This window comes from Athene cunicularia (assembly GCF_003259725.1).
Source record: "Athene cunicularia isolate RWA chromosome 3 unlocalized genomic scaffold, athCun1 chr3_part1, whole genome shotgun sequence".
NCBI classification, from domain to species: Eukaryota; Metazoa; Chordata; class Aves; order Strigiformes; family Strigidae; genus Athene; species Athene cunicularia.
The window spans coordinates 25,678,180-25,700,594 of record NW_020799097.1 but is presented as its reverse complement, the minus strand read 5'-3'; the positions used below and the strand labels follow the sequence as shown (position 1 = coordinate 25,700,594).

General features: G+C 43.5%; 1 protein-coding gene across 1 annotated transcript; it reads left to right on the top strand.

Moving 5' to 3' along the window:
* The first annotated feature begins 477 nt into the window (after positions 1-477).
* GCM1 (glial cells missing homolog 1) lies at positions 478-9,020 on the top strand. Its single transcript, XM_026845650.1, has 5 exons — positions 478-589; positions 2,299-2,551; positions 3,502-3,614; positions 4,608-4,736; positions 8,240-9,020. Exons 1-5 carry the CDS (start codon positions 488-490, stop codon positions 8,840-8,842), a joined length of 1,200 nt encoding a protein of 399 aa, XP_026701451.1. The 5' UTR covers positions 478-487; the 3' UTR covers positions 8,843-9,020.
* The last annotated feature ends 13,395 nt before the right edge of the window (positions 9,021-22,415 follow it).

Below are 22,415 nucleotides of genomic sequence, written 5' to 3'. Positions count from 1 at the left end.
CTTGTTTCTCACCTTTGTCATGTACCTCGTGAAATATCTAATGGGCAAGCAGCAATTCAAGGAGCCCTTAGCAGCCACTGAGCTGTTCAATCAGTTTAGCTCTGGAAATAATAAGCCAGAGTCTGATCAGATGTACAAAGAGCTTGTGAGCAGAGTTACATGACTGTAAACTTGGTATGAGAGGAGACCAAGCAAAACAAAACAGATGACAAAGGCACGATTTGCTTGCTATTAACAATGCCTCTGTAACATCACAGGCTATCTCTAAGCTATATTTTCCACTGCATTGCTGGCTTGCAAAACTTTTAATGGAACAAGTTTTTCTGGCAGAAGAACCCTGATTTTTATCTTTAATGAGCAGCCTCTCTATCATTTAGCTTCAGGAAACAGCTTCCTGGTTGTAAACTGCTTGAGAGTGCTGACAGCAAGTCAGCTTCAAAAGCAGCCAGAAGAAACTTTCTCGCTAACTTTGGGAAGGAATTAAAAAATGCTTAAAGGTGCAGATGAGGTTGTTACAGAGCAGGAGGACTCTGCTTCCCGGCATGGAGAAATTATGAGTTGGGATATCAATGACATCAAGCTTCCCCAGGTATGTGTCTGTGTCTTAGAAATTTATCCAGTTATCTCCAATTCTCCACTGATTTTAAATGCTTTCTCAGTCATCTATGCCTCATTGACTTTATTCTCTTTGCCACCTCCAGGTATGGGACAGTGTTTTATTGAAAAGCTAGAAAATATTGAGCAAATATTGAATTTTCCATGTATTTTTCCTTAAATGTATTATTTAAAGAGCTGCTGGTACATGAAAAATAGCAAAGCTGCAGATGTGTTACCTTTCTAGTCCACTGGCTGATGAGGTGCAGAAAAAGCAGGGAAAAAAAATTACCTCCTGCTGTGGGTGCTCAATTAGAGATGTCCAGGACTTTCTTTTGAAGATCAGGCTCCAGGCAAGCAGTCTGGCTTTCCACAGGGAGGCAACACATCTTTCATGAGCACCAAGGAAGTTTGCTTCATATTTGATGAGGGGCAGAATAGTGATCTTTCCCTCCCTCAGTCCTTTCCTAGTCCTCTTATCAAAAAATTTCAACCATGCTCTCCACTGAAAGTCCACAGCACCCTGCACGCCAAAGTCATCTCTGGCCCTCACCTCAGCATATTTGTGCCTGATTCCTCCTTCAGCGACCAGCTCTGCCTTTCACCTCACAATACTGTCTTCTTACCTGATCCCAGTCTCTTCCCTGCTATTCCACTGCTGTTTGCCCAAAGCCTCCATGTCCCAGGCTGCCTTCTTCCCTGCCCTCAACCCCAAGGTCACCTTCACCTGCATTTCAGATTGGAGGCTTCCTCCACACCCTTCCCTATGCTATCCAATAGCTCCTGGGGGAGCACAGGAGTTTTTCTCTTCTCAGCTGATGTTCTTGCTGCTGTAATAGCTCTCAGTGGCTGGGAACAGCAATTTCAAGGAAATTCCTAATAAGTTTTTGTACCCCTACAAGACCTTTACCCTCAAAACCATCAGCAGGTACATTAGGTGCTTTACAGCTTGCTGCATTTTACTGTGTTGACTGTACCCACTGAGGTGATGTGTGTTCAGTCCTTTGCTTTTTTTCCCACTGAGTTTTATTTGTATTGTTCCTTACAGTGTTTTCATTGGTGTTTTGTTTTTTTTTTTTTTTCTTAGACTATAGCAGTGAAAATAAAACCTGACGAGAATGTCAGGTTTCTTTGTTTTGGACTTCAGAAAAATCACATGGAAGTCTTTCATGGCAATTAAGACTAATGAACCAAAGTCCAGAACTAAAGACCTACAAAAGTGGGCATAGTGTCAGTCTGATTCAGTATTTGCCCTTTTTCCAGAGAGTTGAGCCAAATCAAGACAAATGATTCAGTGCAATGCTGCTGTGAACAGCCTGAAAGGCAAAGCAGGATCTCTGACATGAAAGCTAACAGAATTTAGTCAGACAGTAACTGCTGCCTACAGGAAAAGTGTCTGCTGTTTTACATAGGCACCCTATCTCTCTCTCCTGGGAAGGTCCTGCACGGAGCTGGTCATGTGGGTGAGTGAGAACAGCCTCCTGGCCAGGCTTTCCTGATGCTTTGGGGCTCAAACAGCCATGGGGAGCTTGTGGTTTTTCTGCCTTCTCTCCACTGCTCCCTCCTGCTAACCACCATCACCTGCTGGGGTGTTGGAATTACCCAGGCTAGAGGACACCCAGCAGAGGACCAGGTCTGCTGGGCTCTTGCACAAGCTCTTCTCTTCCCCAGACTAAAATGTGTCTTGCTTTGGTCTCTCCACAGGACATAAGACAGATAGACTGGTTTCAAGAATGGCCAGATTCTTATGTAAAACATATCTACAGCTCAGAGGATAAAAATGCTCAGAGGCACCACAGCAGCTGGGCAATGAGAAACACCAATAACCACAACTCTCGCATCTTAAAAAAGTCCTGCCTTGGGGTGGTGGTCTGTGGCAACAACTGCTCGACCTTGGACGGGAGGAAGATCTACTTAAGACCAGCCATATGCGATAAAGCTAGGCAAAAACAACAGCGTGAGTATTAGCATGGCTGTTCATTGTGTGACCGTTCATAAGTGAACAGAACATAAAAGAAATCAAAGTAGAGAATATCCTTTGGATTATCCAGCCTTCCCACTGCCATTTCTTATATTCCAGTGCAACTCTTGATTTTAGAACAATGCACTTTAAATTTCTTACTGTTGGGGGAGGAGTTGTTTGCTTGTTTGTTTGGTTAGGTTTTTTTCTTTTTAAATCTATATTTCTGATGGTTAGAGATTGATACCCAGCCTTCTCAGGTCCATGAGTGATGCTACTGAGAAAGCTGTGCAGTGCAGGCAGCTTCCTGCTGTCCTGTTCCTGCTGACCTGACTGTTGGCTTCATTACTGCATTGACCAAAGAGTAACTCAGGAAGCAAGTCTTTCAGGAAAGAAGTTGCTCATAACCTATTATGACTGGAAAACAGGCCTCATAGTCATGTCACTGGAGCAAGACAAAGCAAATAGTGAACATGAGCTGCACAGACATTTTTAACATGACAATTCCAAAAAATTGTTGATTGCTCAGTAGAGCTAGCACATACTGATTTTTGGATCTGTTTAACATTTTGACTAAAGAAAGCACTGAGATCAGAATTATGTCCTCTAGAAAAATCACACAAGAACACATATGACATTCCATACACTGCCAAGTTAAAAATACCTAAAATTGATATTAAATTATAATAAATTATAAAATTATAATAGAACTATAATAGAAACAAATTTTACCCATTATATTTAATAATGGAACACAATAAAGTCAATTATTAGTTTGCTTATATTGATTTTTGATTACTTTTGAAAAGTTTTTGCATAGTCTTTCTCAGTGTAGTTTCTGAGCCCCAAACCAGAAGCGGCAATCCACCAGCAATGAACCACTGTATCACATGGGATTCATCTGATTGGTGTTGTATAGAAAGTATTTCCCGTCATCTTTGCTCCAGGGAAGTGCTGTCCAAACTGCAATGGACCCCTGCGGCTCCTTTCCTGCCGAGGCCATGGTGGTTACCCAGTTACCAACTTCTGGAGGCATGAAGGCCAATTCATATTTTTTCAGGTTGGTATAAAATTACCTTACATTATGCAAGTTAATTTTAAAGACTGTTTTTAAAGACTGATAAAGGACATTTTTATTCTGACAAATAAGGATCATTGAATATGACAAAGTTAAATGACTACAAAGAGAAAAATTTTCACAATGGGTGGGCAAAGTCCTAAGCAACATAATCTAGCCTAATGAAGTTAGTCCTGCCTGAGCAGGAGGTTGAGCTAGACCTCCAGAGGTCCCTTCCAACCTAAATTAGACTATGCTACTAGGATTCTACAGCATATTTTTCATTTAAGCTCTTGAAAAAAACCCTGCTGATTTTGAAGCACTTTGCCTCAGGTACACAGGAACCAATGAATCCTCAAAAAGTCAGACCTGATGTCTCAACCTCTTCTCCAAGGCACCACGCATAAGCATGAAGCTATCTTAGAGCAGGAAATGGTTGTACCCAAGGGACTGTCTATGGAAAATTCCATGTGTGCATTATATGTAACATATTTGGAAACCAGTGTATGCAAGTGTTTAAATAATGGGTACTATTTCTGGATGCAGTAGTCCTAGATTACTACCATAATCACTGAACTGTCCTGTTTTCCAGTCTTTCATTTATGTGGAGGTTAAATAAAATTAATTCTCTGTGGAAACTAATGGAAATAATGTTCTGATAAACATGTCTAAAGTGGGAGAAGAATGGAAATATCTGCAGGGACACTGTAGCCAGGCTGCAGAAGACCTTGTGGCTTCGGCTGGGGCTCTAGTGTGAGGAGTCTCTTCTGCATGTAAATGTGGTACACTGGTTTTATGATTTCAGAGAATTTGTACACTATCATATGTCATCTGAGATATGTTTGTTACTTGAGCTCATATTAAATAAGTCTTATTAAGTATAAAGCATTAAATCAGGCCATATGTGTGGTTTTGGCCTGTGCTACAAATTCTGCTCCCTTAAGATTAATAACATGGTTGTTTCTAATTTTAATATGTCAAAATTCCTTTCAAAAGTCCAAAGGAGCTCATGACCATCCACGTCCAGAAACAAAACTAGAAGCAGAAGCAAGAAGGTCAGTCCAAAAAGCACAGACAGCCTTTTCTCCATCTTCTCCAAGATTAAAAAGAATCCGTGAGATTGAGGTAACACTTACTATCAATCAATGAAATTGTGGGGTCAATGGGTCAAGGCACAGTGAAGTCTAGCTGGGCTTCTGGTCTAGGTGGGAGCAGGCTTTACATCTCCACATTCTGTCTCCCTGTGATCAGGCCAAGAAGGAGCAGGGCTGTCCTAAGAATCCTGCTCTGCTCAGCAGTGTCACCCATGGCCAGCACCCCCCATCTGGAGCCTCTTTGGGCCTGGTGGCAGAAGGGGATTACATCTATACTGGTAAACAAAACAGGGCTGGAGGGCAGGCTCAGTTGCATCACTATTCACAAGGTCCCTACCATGGATTTGGCCACTGCTAACTTGTGCTTACAGACAAAATGCCCTGGCAAGGGTCAAGAGGTCAGCATGTGCCAGGGACCATTCCCTGGCAGGATTTTGGACAAGGTTGCATCAGGTTTGGGTCCCTTCACTGTACACAGCTGGCTTTGAACCTACCTGTGCCTCTATGTGCCATCATGCTACAAGCCACAGACAATAATAATCTCAAGATGATGCTGTGAAAAATAGCCCTTGGTGGGCTGCAACACAACCCTTGCATCATTTCACTTCAGGTCCAGAGGTCAGGATGTAGTATGGACACTGTCAGGCCATGCCTTTTGGTCCCTGTTACCAACAGCTCTCCTGGGCCTAATTTTATTTAGCAGCAGGGACATAGCTTTAGAGTCCCAGCTCTTTCCTTTTTTAAATGCAAGACTTGTTTTAGAAAAATTTCCCACAAGTTCTTTGTTGGTGCTGCTCCAGAAATTAAATTATTTACAAAGAAATCTGGGAATAAAGTAATTAGATATTTAGTTTAATTAATATTGACATCGAAGGAGAATATTAGAAGGTTTTAATTTGATTTAACATAGTATTGATTGTACCACTCCATGAGAAAATTTTAACAAATGAACACTTGAAAACTGGGAAATAATTTTGGCAATAACTGAACTCAAGAGGAAGATTCGTGTATGTGTGTACACATACACACAAACACACTGTATATTATTTTAATGTAGAATACAATATATAACATTATCTATATGATATACCTATTCTATATTGCATATGGTATCTTGATGAAACAAACTTGTCATTAACAAGGCAAATCCAGAAATCCTCACTCCTTCTTCCTCCAGTCCCCCAACCCTTACTTAAGAAAACCCAGTTACTTCAGTAGCAGGCCTGGATCATTTTATTCAGAGACTTAATGCCCATCAGGGAAAGAGAAGCTCTCCTGCGGGGCAGCTGCTCCTGAGCAAGATTCAGCCACCTGCAGACCCTCAAGGGCTGTGAGGACACCCTCAGGTGCAGGAGGCACTGCCCCACCCTTGGAGAGACAGCAGGAGGTCATGTTTTCTCCATATCAACATGTGTCTTGAGGTCCTTCACTGATATGGAGGAGGTGCCACAGAAAAATGAAGGCACCCTCCACATCTGCTCATCTTTCCTGGGTTTTGTCAGGGTTGGTAAGGTGCATCACCTCTGCCTGGTGTGCCCTGCTTGCTCCCTGGTCTCCAGAAGGGTGTTGAAGATAGAACAGTGCTTTGGAGCACTGACATTCAAACATCATCTCTGCTGGGTGTGGAAACACTTGTGAAAGCTTCTGAAGAGATCCTGTGGACTGCCACATGCCTGATGGAGGGAACTGGGTAGAACAGTGAGGCTGTCTCCAGTGATCTTCCTTGCAAAGGCTGTGTTACATGCAACTGTACACCACTGGTCTTCACATGCAGTTTGTTTTGTGCTAAAGGTGGTGCATCCTCCCCAGCCTGGTGTTTGGGATAGTAACCAGTGCCCCTTCACCTATGGACAAAAAAGTTGGGCTGGGTGGGGACAAACTTCTTAAATGGACAGCATGGGGAAGCAGAGGGATCCAGAAGCTCAAGAAGTAGATCAGAAGAATAAACAGCGGAAGTTAAACCCGTTTGGATGGAATATGAATTTAAGCGCTGCTATTTCTGCTGGAAATACTCAGGAGGACACTAAAAGCCAGAGCTCAGGAGTGACTATCATGAGACCCACTGACTTGGGATGGGACAGTCAGAGAGTACAGGATGGACCGGTGGTGGCCTCCTGACACAAGCATCTGGGAACACAAGCATAAGAAAAATCAGCTGAGCTGCTGTGTAAATATTTAACAAATACAGAAACATTTTCCTATCAGTAGTTTAATTCTGTCCCCATGAACACTAAAATAGTCCTCACCTAGCAAATGTTACTGAGCCAAGTGGCTTTTTTTTCTTTTATACCTGAGCCTGCCTCGTCTTTCTGCATCTTTCTGGTGTTTTCACTGCAAATTGTGTGGGAGTAGGAACAGACCAAAGATGTCATAAATATCTAATTGTAGATCCTGCGCTTCAGTCAATCTGACTCTGTGCAGTTGGAGTCATACCATTTACCCTCATCTGGCTTTAAAGTTCATGGCTCTTCAGCAGGTTTTTCTTTGGAATAACCCATCATATTTGTGTTCTGCCAAGACCAGCTGCGATACAGCTAACTCAGGAGTCTGATTTGACACACAGAAACTGTGTCGCCGAATGTGCAAAACTCGTCTGAAAAGAGTCGGTTTTAATGTGCTCACAAGAAACCAGGGAGGAGAACTTCAGAAAAACATGAGACCAAAATAGAGCAAGTGATACACAGAATGTTTTCTCTACCATGTCAGTGGGTCTTTACCTGAAGGTGGGCTGGGTCCTACATCAAGTTGTTGGAATTTCTTCTCATGGTGAGTGGGGAACATCTGAAAGGAGCTTTTCTGCTCTGACAGTCAGCAAAAATACTATAATTAAATGGATGCAAAACCAGAATTACAAAGAAGAAAGACCTGTAAGTACTCATCAGAAATGATAGCCCGGAATGAATGTTCTGAAAGGAATTAAAATTTGCAAAATTATAATCCAATAATTAGAGCAATTAAGGAAGTTGTGAAATATCCAGAACAAAAGACACTTAGAATAATAATTCTTCTGTGCTGCTCCCTCCCTGAAAGAAATTTCTGTTTGTGGGTTAAAAAATGTAAAGATAGGAAAATTTATCAGTTAGAAGTAGAGTCTTGAAAAGCTGAAGCATAATATTACTGTAGTGAAAATATATCTTCAAAACAATCAGTTTAAAAATACCAGCTTTCCCAAACTCCATAAAAAAAAAAATCTGTGGTGTTAAATGTATTAACATAATTTCATTTTCAGGTGCTTCTTCAGTACATGGTGGCAGCAGACCCCAAGGGCTGTACATGTGAGGTCTAAATTATTTCAGTGTAAAACAGGCTTCGGGCAAAAACTGGTGAAACAAACCCAGACCAATGATCGGGGAGCCTTGTTTGATTTGTCCCTAAAGCCCTCTGGCACTTCTCTACAAGGAGGCTCTGCTACAGTGTCTGCTTCATTACCTGTATTAATTGAATGCATTCGTGAGGATCTCATAGAGGTCAGTTTTTATTTCATGCTGCTAGACTACACCTTGTTTTTCACTAAACCACGCATTGCTTTCAAAGTCTCTGACAGGTGCAGTGCCGAGGACGGAAGCTTTGTCTTTGCTTTTTTCCAAGCCGGATGCTTACATGCTACCTGCTGATTTTGGGGGACATTTAAGCAAAAGTTCCTGGGAACTGATGCTGGGCAGCTGCTCTGGGCAGCCACCATACCCAAGGGCAGCTGGAGAGGATGGGGACTCTGGAGAGGCGCCGACCTGGAGCAGGAGCCCGTCCCTCGGGAGGACGCCCAGCGCCGAGAGGCCTTGCAGTGGCCCTGCCGGCCCTGCGGGTCGTTCCCCCCAGCACTGCGCCCACCCCGGATCCCAGCACATCCTGCCCGGGAAAAAGGGCGGCCATGACACCTTCAGGCCTAATGCTGGCCCTTTGGGGGATGAATCCTGTGAGGAGAAATCCCCCCTGGCTTACGGCGGCAGCTGCCTCCCTCTGCTGCCGGACCCGGCTCCTCAGGGAGGCCCCTGCCCCACAGCGAGCGGGGCACACCACCACCGCCAGCTCTCGGCCCCTCCGACGGGATGTGAAGGAGACATGGGTGAGGGAGGGCACCATGTGGGTCTCAACTATTGCAATGACGACATGTTTTTTAACCTGTACCCATTACGGTGACCGGGTTCAAATGTCCTCTCTCCCCCCTCCTCTGGCAGTGGGCCCAAATGTTGAAATGTAGATCTGAAAATACTACCACACCAGTTCCCTCTTTAGCTCTTCTTGCAGGCCCCAGGAGGGGCTTTCATACCTCTTCAGGCACGGTCAAAGACTTGTCTTTGTTCTTTTTAACTGTTAATATTTTTCCCTACTATTTCATTGCTCTAATAAAATGTATCAGCTCTTCTTACAGACTAGTTCCCTGCCATTCTGGTTTGGTAGCATTTCAATCCACCTTGATACTCAGTTTGTTCAAGCCTGTGGGACTGTGGAAGGTGCAGATGGATGACCTCAAGGACCACAACCATTGTGTGCAACACTCTGCACTCTTCCAGCTTCTTCAGACAGGGATCTAAGTCCCTCCGCTGCACCAGCCCTGCAAATGTGTTGTTTAGAATCATCACAGAATGGTCCAACCCCTTTGCCATGGGCAGGAACATCCTTCACTAGATCATGTTGGTCAAAGCCCCGTCCAATCTAACCCTGAACATTTCCAGGGAGGGGGCATCCACAGCTTCTCTGGGTAACTTATTCCAGTGTCTCACCACCCCTGTAAAAAAATTTCCTCAAGTCCAATTTAAACCTACTCTCAGCTTAAAACCATTGCCCCTTGTCCCATCACTACAGGCCTTGGTAAAAAGTCTTTCTCTGTCTTTCTTGTAAGTCCCTCTCATATATTGAAAGGTCTCCCCCGAACCTGCTCTTCTCCAGGCTGAACAGCCCCAGTTGTCTCAGCCTTTCTTCATAGGAGAGTTGTTCCAACCCCCTGATCTTCATGGCCTCCTCTGCACCTGCTTGAGCAGGTCCATGTCCTTCTTATACTGGGGGCCCCAGAGCTGGACGCAGTACTGCAGGTGGAGTCTCACATGAGCAGAGTGGAGGGGAAGAATCACCTCCCTCAACCTGCTGGCCACATTTCTCCTGATGCAGCCCAGGATACAGTGGAATTTCTGGGCTGCAAGTGCATACTGCTGGCTCATGTCCAGTTTTTCATCCACCAGTATTCTTAAGCCCTTCTCTGCAGGGATGAACCCAGTTTTATACATGTATATATTCACGGTGCCTTGCTGCTTTTTCCAGCCACTTTTCATTTCTTTCATTGCAGATTGTAATGAATCCTTCAGCATCCTTTCTGTGCATTATCCTCTTTTCTGACCACTGCCATATTTCAGCAGGAGCTATCAGTTCCCTATGTTTGTTTAAAAAAATAGGGTGCCAAATAAGAATCTCCTTGTCTGAACATAGTGGCCAAGTCAGGGATCTTTGGCAAAGATTCCTTTTTATCTTTTCCCATAAATTACCTCTGCATGACTTTCTTGCATGACTAGCCTGTGCTGCTCTCTGGACTGCATTTCAGGGGCCACTGGCCCTCACCCCACAGAGGGAGGCACTGACACATGTCCCCACTGCCACATCTGCAAGGAAGAGCTGAGGGATGTTATGTCTGTAGACACATTTCACGGCTGGTTCCTTTAACTGCCATGAAGGTAGACAGCTTCAGCTCCATGGGCTGTCCATCTGGCAGTCCTATCCGTGCCCTTCCCTGCCTGTAGAGCAAGCTGTGCCCCAGCAGTCCAAGGAAAATAAACCTTTTATTGGGATGAGTCTGGGAGGACACTATCATGAAACAAGTGGCAATAAAAACTTCACAGTACCTCAGACTGTGGTGTATCCTGTGTCCATCAAATAGGTTGTTTTATCATTCATCTTTTTTTTTTTCTTGTTTTTGTCTTCTTAGATTCCCTCTCTTTTTAAAAGAATTTAGAATGTATTAGTTACTAGGGAAACCATTCTAATTGTGAAGGGTGGAGTTCAGAAACATTTACAAGACAAGAACAAATCGTATTTATAGAGCGTTTCAAAATGTTTATTGCAATTAGTGAAACAGGGGATGTGTAGTGATTTGTTTTATGTGGAAAAAATCTAAATGGAGATCACAAAATGACAGTCTGCTGTTGTTTGTGGAGGTCAGTTCACCAAACTTTTATTTAGTCTTTGAGTTACTCCCATGCTAATACCAAACTTTCTGTTTTATGATGATTCTTTGGATTGGTAACTTGGAGAAGGAAACTTTGATCAAGGGTAATAACAACGTCCATCTCTAAGACAGAAAAAGGGAAATCAAAAGGAGCTGTAAGTGCTTATGCTTCAGCAGGTAAGCTACAGGACAAGGGTCAGACAGGTCCCCCAGGGCTGCATGTCCCATAGCTGAGATTCCTCTGAGACTGCCAAACCCATCACACCAGTGAGGGACTGCACAGGGCATGGACCCGGCCCACTGCCATCCTGCTTGGTCTCATCTCGCCTCTCCTCTGAATTCCTTACATCTCCACTGCACCACTGCCAGCATTGCCTTTCAGCAAATACCCTACAGATGTACAGCTGAGAGGCTCCTCAGACACTGTTCCCACACCAAAGTACCATCAGTTCCCTCTACACCCACCAACTCCTTCATCTATTTTAAAAAACTTTAAAAACCCCAGCAAAGAGGTTTTGGTAACTGACCCCATAACCTAACCCACAGCTTCATGGTCCCAATCCCAACTGTTAACATTTTTTTCATCTCTGATTTTCTTTCCTGAAAATTAACCATTTCTTCAAATCTTTGAAGATGAGTAGCTTCTAGTTACTGAGTTTCACAGGCTTTCTAAAGGACTATTACTAGCAAACCTCCCTAAAGGAGAGTTAATACCAAATCTGTCTTTCTGCCTGAGAAGCAGGAAGCTTTTTGTTAGTTTGCCTTTAAATCCAAACCAAAAGATTTCCAAAATGAAAACTATTCCTGCAAGCACAGCTCCACTCAGCAGCTACCTGCCATAGCAGGGTTGTACCTTCTTGCAGCTCCCGTGCTCATAATCCTGTTTGTTCACCCAGGACTGCACTGCAGTTTGGGAGGAGCCCCCAGCCCCTGTTCATGCAGCATTCATTGCACTCAGCATGTTTCTGAGAGGAATACCTTTCAGGCTCAAGAAAGACAAATTTCTTTTTAAAAAGGAGGAAACTACTTCATGATTTTTCTAAGGTTAAATGAAGAAAGGCTTTCCAGATTTACAAGCTGACAGGGTTAGTTTGCCCTTTCCATGTTCTTCCAGTGACTTCTGCTCTGGCAGCAACTTCACTTTTGGTACAACCAGCACGGTGGGTCAATATGGTCTCAAATTTATTTCCGTTTGACTCAAAATATGAAGATTCCAATCCCAGCTCTAACCTTTGCAAAAGTTACTTTTTGCAACATATTTGGGATGTGTGAAAAGAAATGTATATAAATCACTGTTTTAAGCCTCATTTAACCAACTTTAAGGTATTGTGCCCAACTGGGTGGTTGTAAGAATCAGAGGTGAAAGATAGTACTAGATGCATTATCTTCTGCAATTTTAAGAAAATATACATAACACTGAGGTTATTCAGGCTAGCTTCATGAAGAAACACTAATTGATATGTGAGGATCCACCCACAGGCAACTCTTAACCTTATTCTCTGCTGTAGAAAATGGTTTTCTGCAAGGCACAGCTGCAGTAAAATATTAGGAAGACAGCAGATGTGCAAAGAGGCCAGGATGTGGATGATTACACAGACAAAATGTTTTGCTCTGCCTTATTGGTGTTTCAGATGGCTGTAGCTACTGCCAAAGCTTATGTAAATATCCTTACATGGCATGGATGGTCTACACTCACTGCTTTCCCAAGGTCTTAGCTCTGAAAGCCGTGCCCTCAATATTTAAGGGGTAATTCTTTGGGAGTAATCCCTGCACTTGCTGCAAAGAAAATATCTTTACATGTAAGGGCTCTTCTGAGGCCATTAGAGAACCACAGCAATATTGTGCAGAAAGATACATTAGCCAGACTGTATCTTAGAGAAACACAGCTTTTATGGATTTTTTTTGACTCATGCAACATTTAAAGATGAAGTCTAGACATATAATCAGAATGAGTTTAATAATACAAGGCAGCAGCTGGAGACCTCCTTTTTTTAGTGTATTTATTCTCAGAATATCTCTGTATTTTTAAATGAAACAAGGTGACAAACTGCTGTTGGTAGAAGGGACCTTATGAGAAAGCTGTAGGGGATACACCCTGAGTAATTCTACAAAGCCTCTTCCTTGTGGCTTTTGGGAGATTTACTAATTCATGTGTCTGGTATTCCCGCAAATTTTGCTCAGCTTCCCCTCAATGTAGTAATTTGGGGCTTTTTAAGTCATTACGGTCGAGGAGTTAGAATGGGACAATCTAATGTGTTTTACTTTATTGCAAGCAAAATGTAGAAGTGGCCCCTGTGGTGGATCTCAGCAGGGATATGGCCTGTCTGTGCCAGGAACAGGTTTTACGTGGCTGGGTAGCAACTGGCATGGGGACCCAGGGGAGGCAGAGGAGGATGGGATGTTGGCACAGTTTATTTAAAATGAAGGAAGTCTGTTGGTGTCAGAGTAAAAATAGATGCAATCAGTAATCAAAGCAGAGCGCGAATAGGTTATTAACACTGCACATCTGAATACCCTAAGCAGTTTGGATCTGGCTCTTGGGCAAGCTATGAAGACCAGCCCTGATTAAATACAGTGACCCTGAGCTACTGGAGTTCCCAGGCACTATGGGGTTTTTGTCTTTCACAAGGTAAACTTCACCAACATTCCTCACCTCCTGGAGCCAGGAGGACTCACCATCAATGCGGGAGAACCAGGCTAGGAAGCACTTAGACAAACCCAACATGGATGCGCCCATGAGTGCTGAAGGACTTGGCAGGTGTCATTGTGAGGTCACTCTCGATAATTTTTGGTGATTGGAATAGTTTACTGAAGACTGGAAGAAAGCAGTGTCACTCCTATCCTCAAGGAGAACAAGAAGAAAGATGTGGGGAACTACAGGCCAGACAGCTTCACCTCAAAATCTCCAGAAGTGATGGAGAAAATCTTCCTGGAAACTTTGCAAACACATGAAAGACTAAAAAGTGTTTTGGAGCAGTCATCATGGATTTATGAAGGGAAAATTGTGCTTAGCCAACCTGATAGCCTTCTACAATGAGATGAGTGGCTTGGTGGATGAGGAGAGAGCAGTGGATGTTTTTTATCTTGACTTTAGCCAGACTTTCAGCACAATCTTCCATAACATCCTCACAGACAAACTGATGAAGTGTGGGCTTGTTAAATGGACAGTGAGGTGGACTGAAACCTCAGCTATTCCGTGATTCTGGGAACATTTAGGATCAGCCATAGCTGTTCTCATACCAGACAGTTGGTCTCCAGATGCTTCTGTTTGAATTAGCTGTGTACTGTGTGGCACATCTGGAAAATCATCCAAGGGACATACTAGGAATACCCTGGGGCAAGAAGGACACAGCTTTTGTGGCACTGCAGACAGCAGCATCAGCAATCTGAATGCCACAAGCACCCTTCACTCTCCTTGTTGGTTTATCTGATTTCTGTGATCAATGTGAGATGATCTCCTGTATGATAAGTAGTTCTTGATGCACAGATAGTCTCTTCAGAGGACAGGGCAAGCCAGGAAGGTCTTTGGCCAGCTTTTCACTCTGAACTCGTTCCTTCTATTTCCAGTTAGTAACTGAGGAAGAAAAACTGCCTTGGAGGGCTTGTCTCAAGCAAACATTTTTCATTTCTCTAAACCAGTTATGTCAAGATTCAAACTTCACATCATCTGGCAATTGTATCATCAGTGATGTGGTTTAAGTATTCTGTTACCAAGGGCTATCTATTTGCTCTTCTAAAAAGGTAGTCATAAATAATACAACCCACAGCATGAGAGTGTCCTCTCTGATCGTTGCTTTCTGAGCCTGGTAGAAACTGTTAAGTAAAGGCCAAAGCCATACAGCAACTTGGCAGCCAGTCCTTTTTGCTTCTAGAGGTAACAAATGCCTGTGGCAGGATCGGGTCCCTCATCCCTTTGCTCCCAGCAGAATGTCCCTGCGAGGACATGGCGGGGACTGGCTGGTAGAGCCTCCTCCTGCCCCAAATGACAGGTGAGGAGTGGAGGGGCAATGATATGCTGCTCTCCCCATGTCTGCAGCCTCCTCCCCCCAGCACCTGCGGGCAGCAAGGTGAGCTTGTGGCATCCCAACCTCAGGCAACTACAACAATGAGTAATGGCTGCTGCATGAACAGCTGTGACCAACCGAATGTCTGTGGGTAGTGTAAACATTGGGCACTGTGAAAAGCCGTTTGCCAAACATCCAGATTTCCTCTGCTCAAGTCACAGCAAAGACAGGAGGAAACCATGATCTTCAGCCCAACCAGCAATGGCCCTGGGCAGAGCAGGATTCCTGGAGGCAGGGCCCTCCAAGCTGACAGAAAAAGCGGTGATGCATTTCAGGGGAGAGAAGGGGTGGTTCATGTTCATGGCCTCTGGACTTCCCCGATTTTCTGTAGAGAGGAGTGTGATTCCCTGTCTGAGAGGCCAGGGATGGTAGGACAAGGTGGCACATGAGTAAATGGCATGACTGGAGACCCTCTGACCCCTGCGCTCAGAGGAAAGTCTGGGGCGGAAGGAGAGCAGGAGAAAAAAGAACAATTGTCCAGCCTTGGAGTGGGTGAAATATAGGATGAATGAACGGACCCTGGCCAAAGTGAGTTAAAATAAAAAGTAAATTGATGTTGTCTTGCCAGTTTATTCCACTGGAGTCATTGATCCTTATTGGTCTTTGTATGCACTAAGCAGAAAACTTCAGGCCAGACTCTAATCGTGTCCCAACCTTACTGCACTTCTATGCACTAAATCACCCCACCAAGAAGGACTGAACATCCCAGAGGCCCCATTTACCTGCCAATAGCCAGCCCTGGAGAAATGAAAACCTGAAGCTGTTCCTCTTCAGATGGGTTAGGGGAAGCACCAGCCCCACCCAGGCAGGCGGAGGTTGTCTGCACTGGGGGGCTGCTTCTCGCTTTCCCTCTCCCACTCGTGCAGCCTGGGGGTAGGCCAGGGGTCCCTTTACCACGGGGACGCTTGGTTCTCTGAGGCAGTGACCCAGAGGAAAGCCTCAGCCAGCGCAGCAGGTATGGCTGCTCCCTGCTGATGGGGGATTTGTGGCAGAGTGCGGGATCACCTGCACAGGCCACCATCATGACACCAAAATTACAGGGACAAAACTCACCTGAAGAGCATCACCCAGCAGGCTATCGGGCTGCCAGTAACCTGCTCTCCTCTCCTGCTCTTGGCCAACAGGAGAACCCACCACTAGAAATGGGTAGATGGAGGGTTTTTTTCCTCCAGTTCAAGTGAGGTGTATTCTGGTTTTATTTTTATTTGTAGCTCATTAGTTAATAATAGTTGTACAGCTAATTTAACAGGTGGTTCTGGTGCAACTTGACAAGGTCTAACTTAACAGAAGCACTTGGACAAGGCACTCACTGTACTTCATTGCAATGATACTAAAACTCTTGCCATGCACCAGCTTCCTCTCAAGAACTTCCAGAAAATGCTCCTTCAAAGATACTATGTCATGTACAGCTTAACCCTGATCCCTCTCAGTGTCTTGTGAAGGCCTTTTTTTTAGAGCAAAGAAGGTTTGCCTGACTTTGGTAAATTACCATGTTCACTGTTAACCCCTTTGCACACAGTAGTACTGCCAAACATAGGGAAGAAAGGTTTATCTTCAGGCAGACAAAACTATTCTCCATGACCAGGATTTTCTTCAGCTGCTTGGTGAGGCTGCAGACACTCCATACAGCAGAGACGAGGCATCATCCTGTCAGTAGACACTCAGTCTCCCCACTGGGTTGTCCTTCTGCATTCCCTGATCTGGCCTGACCCCGTGATAAAGTGTGTGATTTGCTCTTTCCTGTAAAACTAGTGCTTTCTCAGAAGGTCCCTCCCAGGAGCCAAGGGAGTGCTTCAGTATTTTTCAATAGCTGATCTCTCAGAAGACCTATTTCAGTAAGAGAAGAAAACTTCATTATGCAGCAAGAAGCTTAAAGTTTTTCTAAGTAGATCTTTTCAACAGTCAGTGGGTTTTTCTTGGCCACTCATACCCCCTCTCCTCCAAACTTGATCACTCCTCCAAGCCTGATCACTCCTTTACCCAGGGAATATGGTGTCATGAACTCCAAACAGCCTCTTCCCTCCCTACTGCCATTGTACAGAGTGGATTTACATTTTCCACACTTACTTTTGGAAACTAATTTAACTTTAAAAAACTCATCTAGCACTTCTACCTACCTGATTAAAACCATGGTCTTAAATGGCAGAAATTGTGAAGCTGGGGTTGGCTTCCTCTGTTACTCTCCCTTATGAATTCTTTGCGGTCTAATAATGGAACAGTATAAAAACCTACTAAAGTACTATAAAGATCATTTGTGATGATATAAAAACTTAGACATCATATGGCAGGATTCCTCTCCATGGAGATACTAGCAGTGTCTCTTTCCACTCATCGCCTACTTTCATCAAACACATCAAAGGGTGTAAGTGGTATAAGTGAGTCTTTGGTCCCTCCATCAAATTTATTTGGAAACTGGTCAGTAAGTTCAAATGTTATTGGTGGAAACTGTCAGGCTGACAAGATGACCACTTAATACTTCATTTTGAGAGGGAACTGGCTAAAAGTTGACCTGCAGCAGTCATAGGGTTTGGAATCCAGGCAGGCTTTGGTGTCAGTTCACTGGAAGGTGAGGGCAGCACAGGCATATTTGCTGCTGTAGGTAGTTGTTATTATCCAAGTAAGCTATGTAATGCGGTGTTTTTTTCATCAAAATAGTCTCTGCATCTCCATGATGACTGTGACTTTACCAGCTGTTATCCCATTATAGTCCTGTCGATAAATGCAAGTTTACAGCAAGGGAGTGAAGTTGTGTTTTACCTTATCCTAGCCGTGCAGGCTGGCTGTGCGTATTTAGCAGGCACACTTGTGGGAACTTGGAATCTCAGTTCCTACACATGGTTGGCTCTAGCTGTGTAACCATAACATAACCCTTCTTCCATTTCAGAAACAAAAGTCTTTCTCCCTGGCTCTTGCCTGTTGAAGGAATCAAGCCTGCTCCCAGGTCTGGGCTTCAGGGAAAAGCCAGTGCCAGGGCGATGGGTCAGCCAGTGTTGTCCTCCCAATAGTGGCTGGGACTCTTGCACAGCAAGGGACTGAGCCCCACCATTTGGGCTGTCCCCACAACTGCATGGCTGCTCCATCCCCAGGGCAAGTAGCCTAGAAAGACATGGTTTGGGTCACCCATGCTTCAGCTCACCCTGCATTTAGCCATACAGACACTGCCCAAACCAGCAGGCATACTCTGCATGTTTCTGAAACACAAAGGCTCCTGAAAAACTTGCAGACCCCTGCTTTTACCCACCATTTTCAACCTTTCATCACTCTAATACCTCTGTATTTTAGCAGGCCTGAAGTACTACAGCAGGACAAAGAACACTATATTGAAGAAGAGAAATGGGACTAGTTCTCTTAGATCTTTTGGAAAACCTTAACTCAGGCTTGACCGTAAAACTGGGGTAACTGTAATCTTTTCCCTGTTCATATGCTGTAAATTTAAACTTTGTTTAGGTTACAATTGTTCTATAGCAAACCATCTTCCAGGCCTGATGAAATGCAGTTTTAGCATAAGGCGATCAGAAATGCTGCTGTGCTGAAGCTCAGTGACCACCAGCTGATCAACAGTGTGCCCCATCGTTATTTTTTTTTATTCCTGTGAACAACAGCAACCACATGCTGACGATATGCTGTACAATTATGGTCTCATAAAAGACTCTAATTTAGAGCCCTTCAGGAGGAAAGAAGAAAAACTTGATTCACTGCGTTGCACATACTCAGACAAATATTCATCTTATCATCAGATTACTTTTTGTGGTAGTTTTTCAGGTTCTACAGACTTTGGGGGTTTTTATGTGAAATGTTCAAAGGCACACTTCTTAAAGAAGGAGCAGGTTCCAGAATAAACTGCTGGCAACTGTTTTGTTGGCTGCTATGAAAGTTACACCCCCCCCCCCTTACCCCCCCCCCCCCCAATCTTCTCACTTTATTACCACTGGGAAATGCAGCTGACTTTAATATCTGTAAGTTTATTTTTCCCAGACTTTACTTTGCAGATCACCCTCTGTCTAGACACTGTCAATTACTAATATGTGTACTCAAGGTGAGTTTAAGGGTACTCAATATTTTCTTCTCCATGTGATTAAATTTCCAGGCAGCACTGAACCAACCCACTATATTTGTCATTTAAGGCAGATGTCACATTATCCAAAACAAATTAAAGACCTTTTCATTGATTTTTACTGAAATGAAAGTACAGAAGTTGTGGAAAGCACCCTGAATTTCAAAGGTCTTCTTGAAGGTTGTATAATAGGAACAATCTTTTCATGGGATACCCTCACACCCCCCAAAAAAAATCAGTGAGGTGTGGGAAGAAGGATTCAGCTGGAAGGAGTTGTGAGTTAACATTGCTTACTATAAAGAGAAAAGGAAAAGCTTTTGAGGAGCAATCAGATTGAGGATACCCATCTCTATATTAATCTGTACAGGGAATGATTTGGCTGTGCTGGCAGAACAATTACATTCAGCTTAAATAGAGTTTCCGCTAAGTAGCTTCTAGTGCAGCTCCCCTCCCTGCACACGCAGGTTATCCAGCTCAGGTCAGCAACCCCCAGCAGAAGCACAGCCAGCTCTGTGGGCATTGGGGCAGGCATCAGGTAGCCCAGGACTGAACATTTTCTTTCTGCACATTGTGTCAGACACGGTGGTAAAAAGATTAAGCTCTGTCTGTCTGAACTCCAGCATTGCTGCTCTTGAAGAAGATGCCACAGCCATTGGGACAGATCATCTAGGAAAAAAGACCCTAAACCCCCTGATACATATACTCTTGTATTGTAACCAGTTATTACTTTCATATGTTTTATCAAATTTTCTTTATAATATCAAGAGATTTGTGCCTTTTTCTCTACTTAAGCCACTGAACCCCATACCCCACCAGCCCTAATGTGTCTGCTCTCCCAGTTTCCTTAAAAGCAAAGTTGGGTTTTTGTGTGACCACAGTTCAAGTCTGGAGGCAAGGACACTGGGCTTTAGGGGAAAAAGGACCAATCTTTTGCATTATTTTTTTTTCTTTAAATGTGCAACTGAGAGATGGTTAAAACGTCCCTATAAACATATCTTAACTGCCAACCCAGGTTAATAAACACTGAAGTGTGAAGTACTAGGCCTAAACTCAATTTCTCAGCAGTGTAGGAGGCAGCTTCCTGAACTCCCCTTGCAGTATCTTCCTGAACTCCTGCTGTATCTTCTTAAAAGTAGGAGAAAGGATTGTTCTTTTCTGCTCCCCAAAGATAGCAGGCGATGCAACATCAAAGTCTGGTGGAGATCCGCATAGGAGGTAAACGTACTTTCAGTTCATGGGTTCACCTCTCTCCACTAGCTGAGGTATTCCATTCACATCCATGTTTACCACTTTTGTAGGGTTTCTGGGGAGACATTCAGTCTCCCTTTTTAATTAAAACTGTTCTACAACAAATAGATTTGTTGTACATATTGCAGGACAGAATGACCAAAGACCCCCAAAAGCACGTCTGCCTGGCCCTGGTCAACAACCTTGCCCTAGCAGACTTGAACTCTGAACAGAAACGTTCAGAGCAGGGCAGGGACTGAAACCATGACCACTGCTTTGGGAGCTTATGCTCCCCAAGTGGCAGCGGTTAAGATGCACTTCTCAGTGCACCATCCTTTGTCATATAAGGATGTTCCCGCTTCACATATTGGCTGCTTCAGATCCCATTTGGAAGCCATCCTGCTGGAGTCTGGGAAGCTAACTCAGGGCTGAAGGCTTCAACCTGAGATTCAGGTACTTAAAATCCCTTTGAAGAACCAGCCTTTCTGTTTATTTCCATTCAGTTGTTACCACGAACCTCTAACTGGTGCAGAAACCTACAGAGCTGAATGCTTGGCAGGCTAAACATATTCTTTTTTTTTTTTTTTTTTTTTTTTTTTTTTTTTCCTCCCTGCAATGTTCTCCAATTTTAAATAAACTGTAGGGAAAAATAGTCTAGTAAGTACAAAAGAAAACTTCGAACTGTGGCATGCCACCTAATGGCAGAACAGCAACATTGTGGATTGGTAAACACACACTAGGAAGCTCCACCCCAAAGCTACTCTTTATTACTGTCCGCAACAACCTGCAGGGGTAACGCTGCTTGGGAGAGGGGAGACACCAAAATCAGGTATATTACTTTTGCAAACTAAACCAGGCAGAACTTCTGTTTTAGCAACTTCAGCAATCTCTTACCACTATGGAAGTACAAATAATGAAATAATACTTCGGGTGTATATTTAGCATGGAAACATGTAAGGGTCACAGTACTTGTCATTCATTAGGAAATAGAATGTGTTGAAAAAAAATGTCTACTCATCTTGGCAGTCCACATTAACGAATAATTTAATTTGGCAGGATTTACTAGTCTTACTTTTCTTAGCTCTGCATCATATCCAGCTATTTCTCAGATCATTCTGAGGTTAAACTAATAAATGTGCTACAGACATCTTCAAAAGATGTCAGAATAATGGCAGTGGCCAAGATAAGAAGGTTGTCAATCCTAAAAGATGCAGGAATATTGTCTTCAGAAGCAGTCATGTGTTTTGGTTTTGTTTTTGTTTTTTATTCATACTCTATGTGTTCTACAAAATCCCACTATACTGTAATTTTAACACCTGTTTCTTACTGCCCTGAATGACAGGTGCACGTCAGCGTGGTGCGTGTGGACACCCTTTCAAATGGGCTTCGTGACCAGAGCTGAAAGCAGTTTCAGCTAAGAGAGAACACCACTTTCATACATCCCAAAATGTTCTGTTCAATAACACACTCTAGTTTCACTTCCAAATCCTTTGTTTCAGCCAACATTATATAGGACTTGTGGGTTTAAGATTTATTTTAATGACTCAGGAACTATACTCTGGACAAGACAGAGGTAAGGCAAAGCAGTGTTCCTTTTAAGCAAACAATTATGCAAGTCATTTTACTAAGCTGCTAGTCTTAGCATAAAGGACAAAGTTTGAATCTAGACTGTGTGACTATCAAATGGAAGTCTTTTGATTTTTTTACAGGTACTATTAATACTAAATAACACATGTAACATTAATTTCTGAAATCCAAACTGTTTTGCAAATATATATAAGCTTTTATATTTTTCTCATCTTGGACAGCAGAAAAGACAAAATGGAAAAGCACCTCTAGAGTTCAGCCATTTTAACATTGACAAAAGCTTCCAAATACACTGGCACACATTCCAGGGGAATTTTCTTGGATTAAAAAAATCAAAATGGACTATTGTTTTCTTTCTTTAAACAAAAAACCTTGTGCAAACACCACATGTTTTTGAAATTCTGACCAGCTTGGCTCATGGTTACTGAGTGAATCAGGAGCTGAATTTAGCAGTTGGAAAGTATCTACTGCTGGTCCTCTTTGCTCAGAGCACTGAACCACACTATCTCTACTCCCTCCCCCTGTCCAGAGCCCAGCATTACAAAGGTATAACTGATGGGAATCTTCAATTAGACTGAGCCAAATTGGTGTAACATATGATCATCTGAGCATCTTCTCTCCACA

Excerpts from the sequence above, each read along its gene's own strand:
- GCM1 (XM_026845650.1), top strand. The coding sequence starts at position 488 with ATGCTTAAAGGTGCAGATGAGGTTGTTACAGAGCAGGAGGACTCTGCT. Across the intron at positions 590-2,298 it reads ATGACATCAAGCTTCCCCAG|GACATAAGACAGATAGACTG; the intron begins GTATGTGTCTGT and ends GTCTCTCCACAG. Across the intron at positions 3,615-4,607 it reads GCCAATTCATATTTTTTCAG|TCCAAAGGAGCTCATGACCA; the intron begins GTTGGTATAAAA and ends TCCTTTCAAAAG.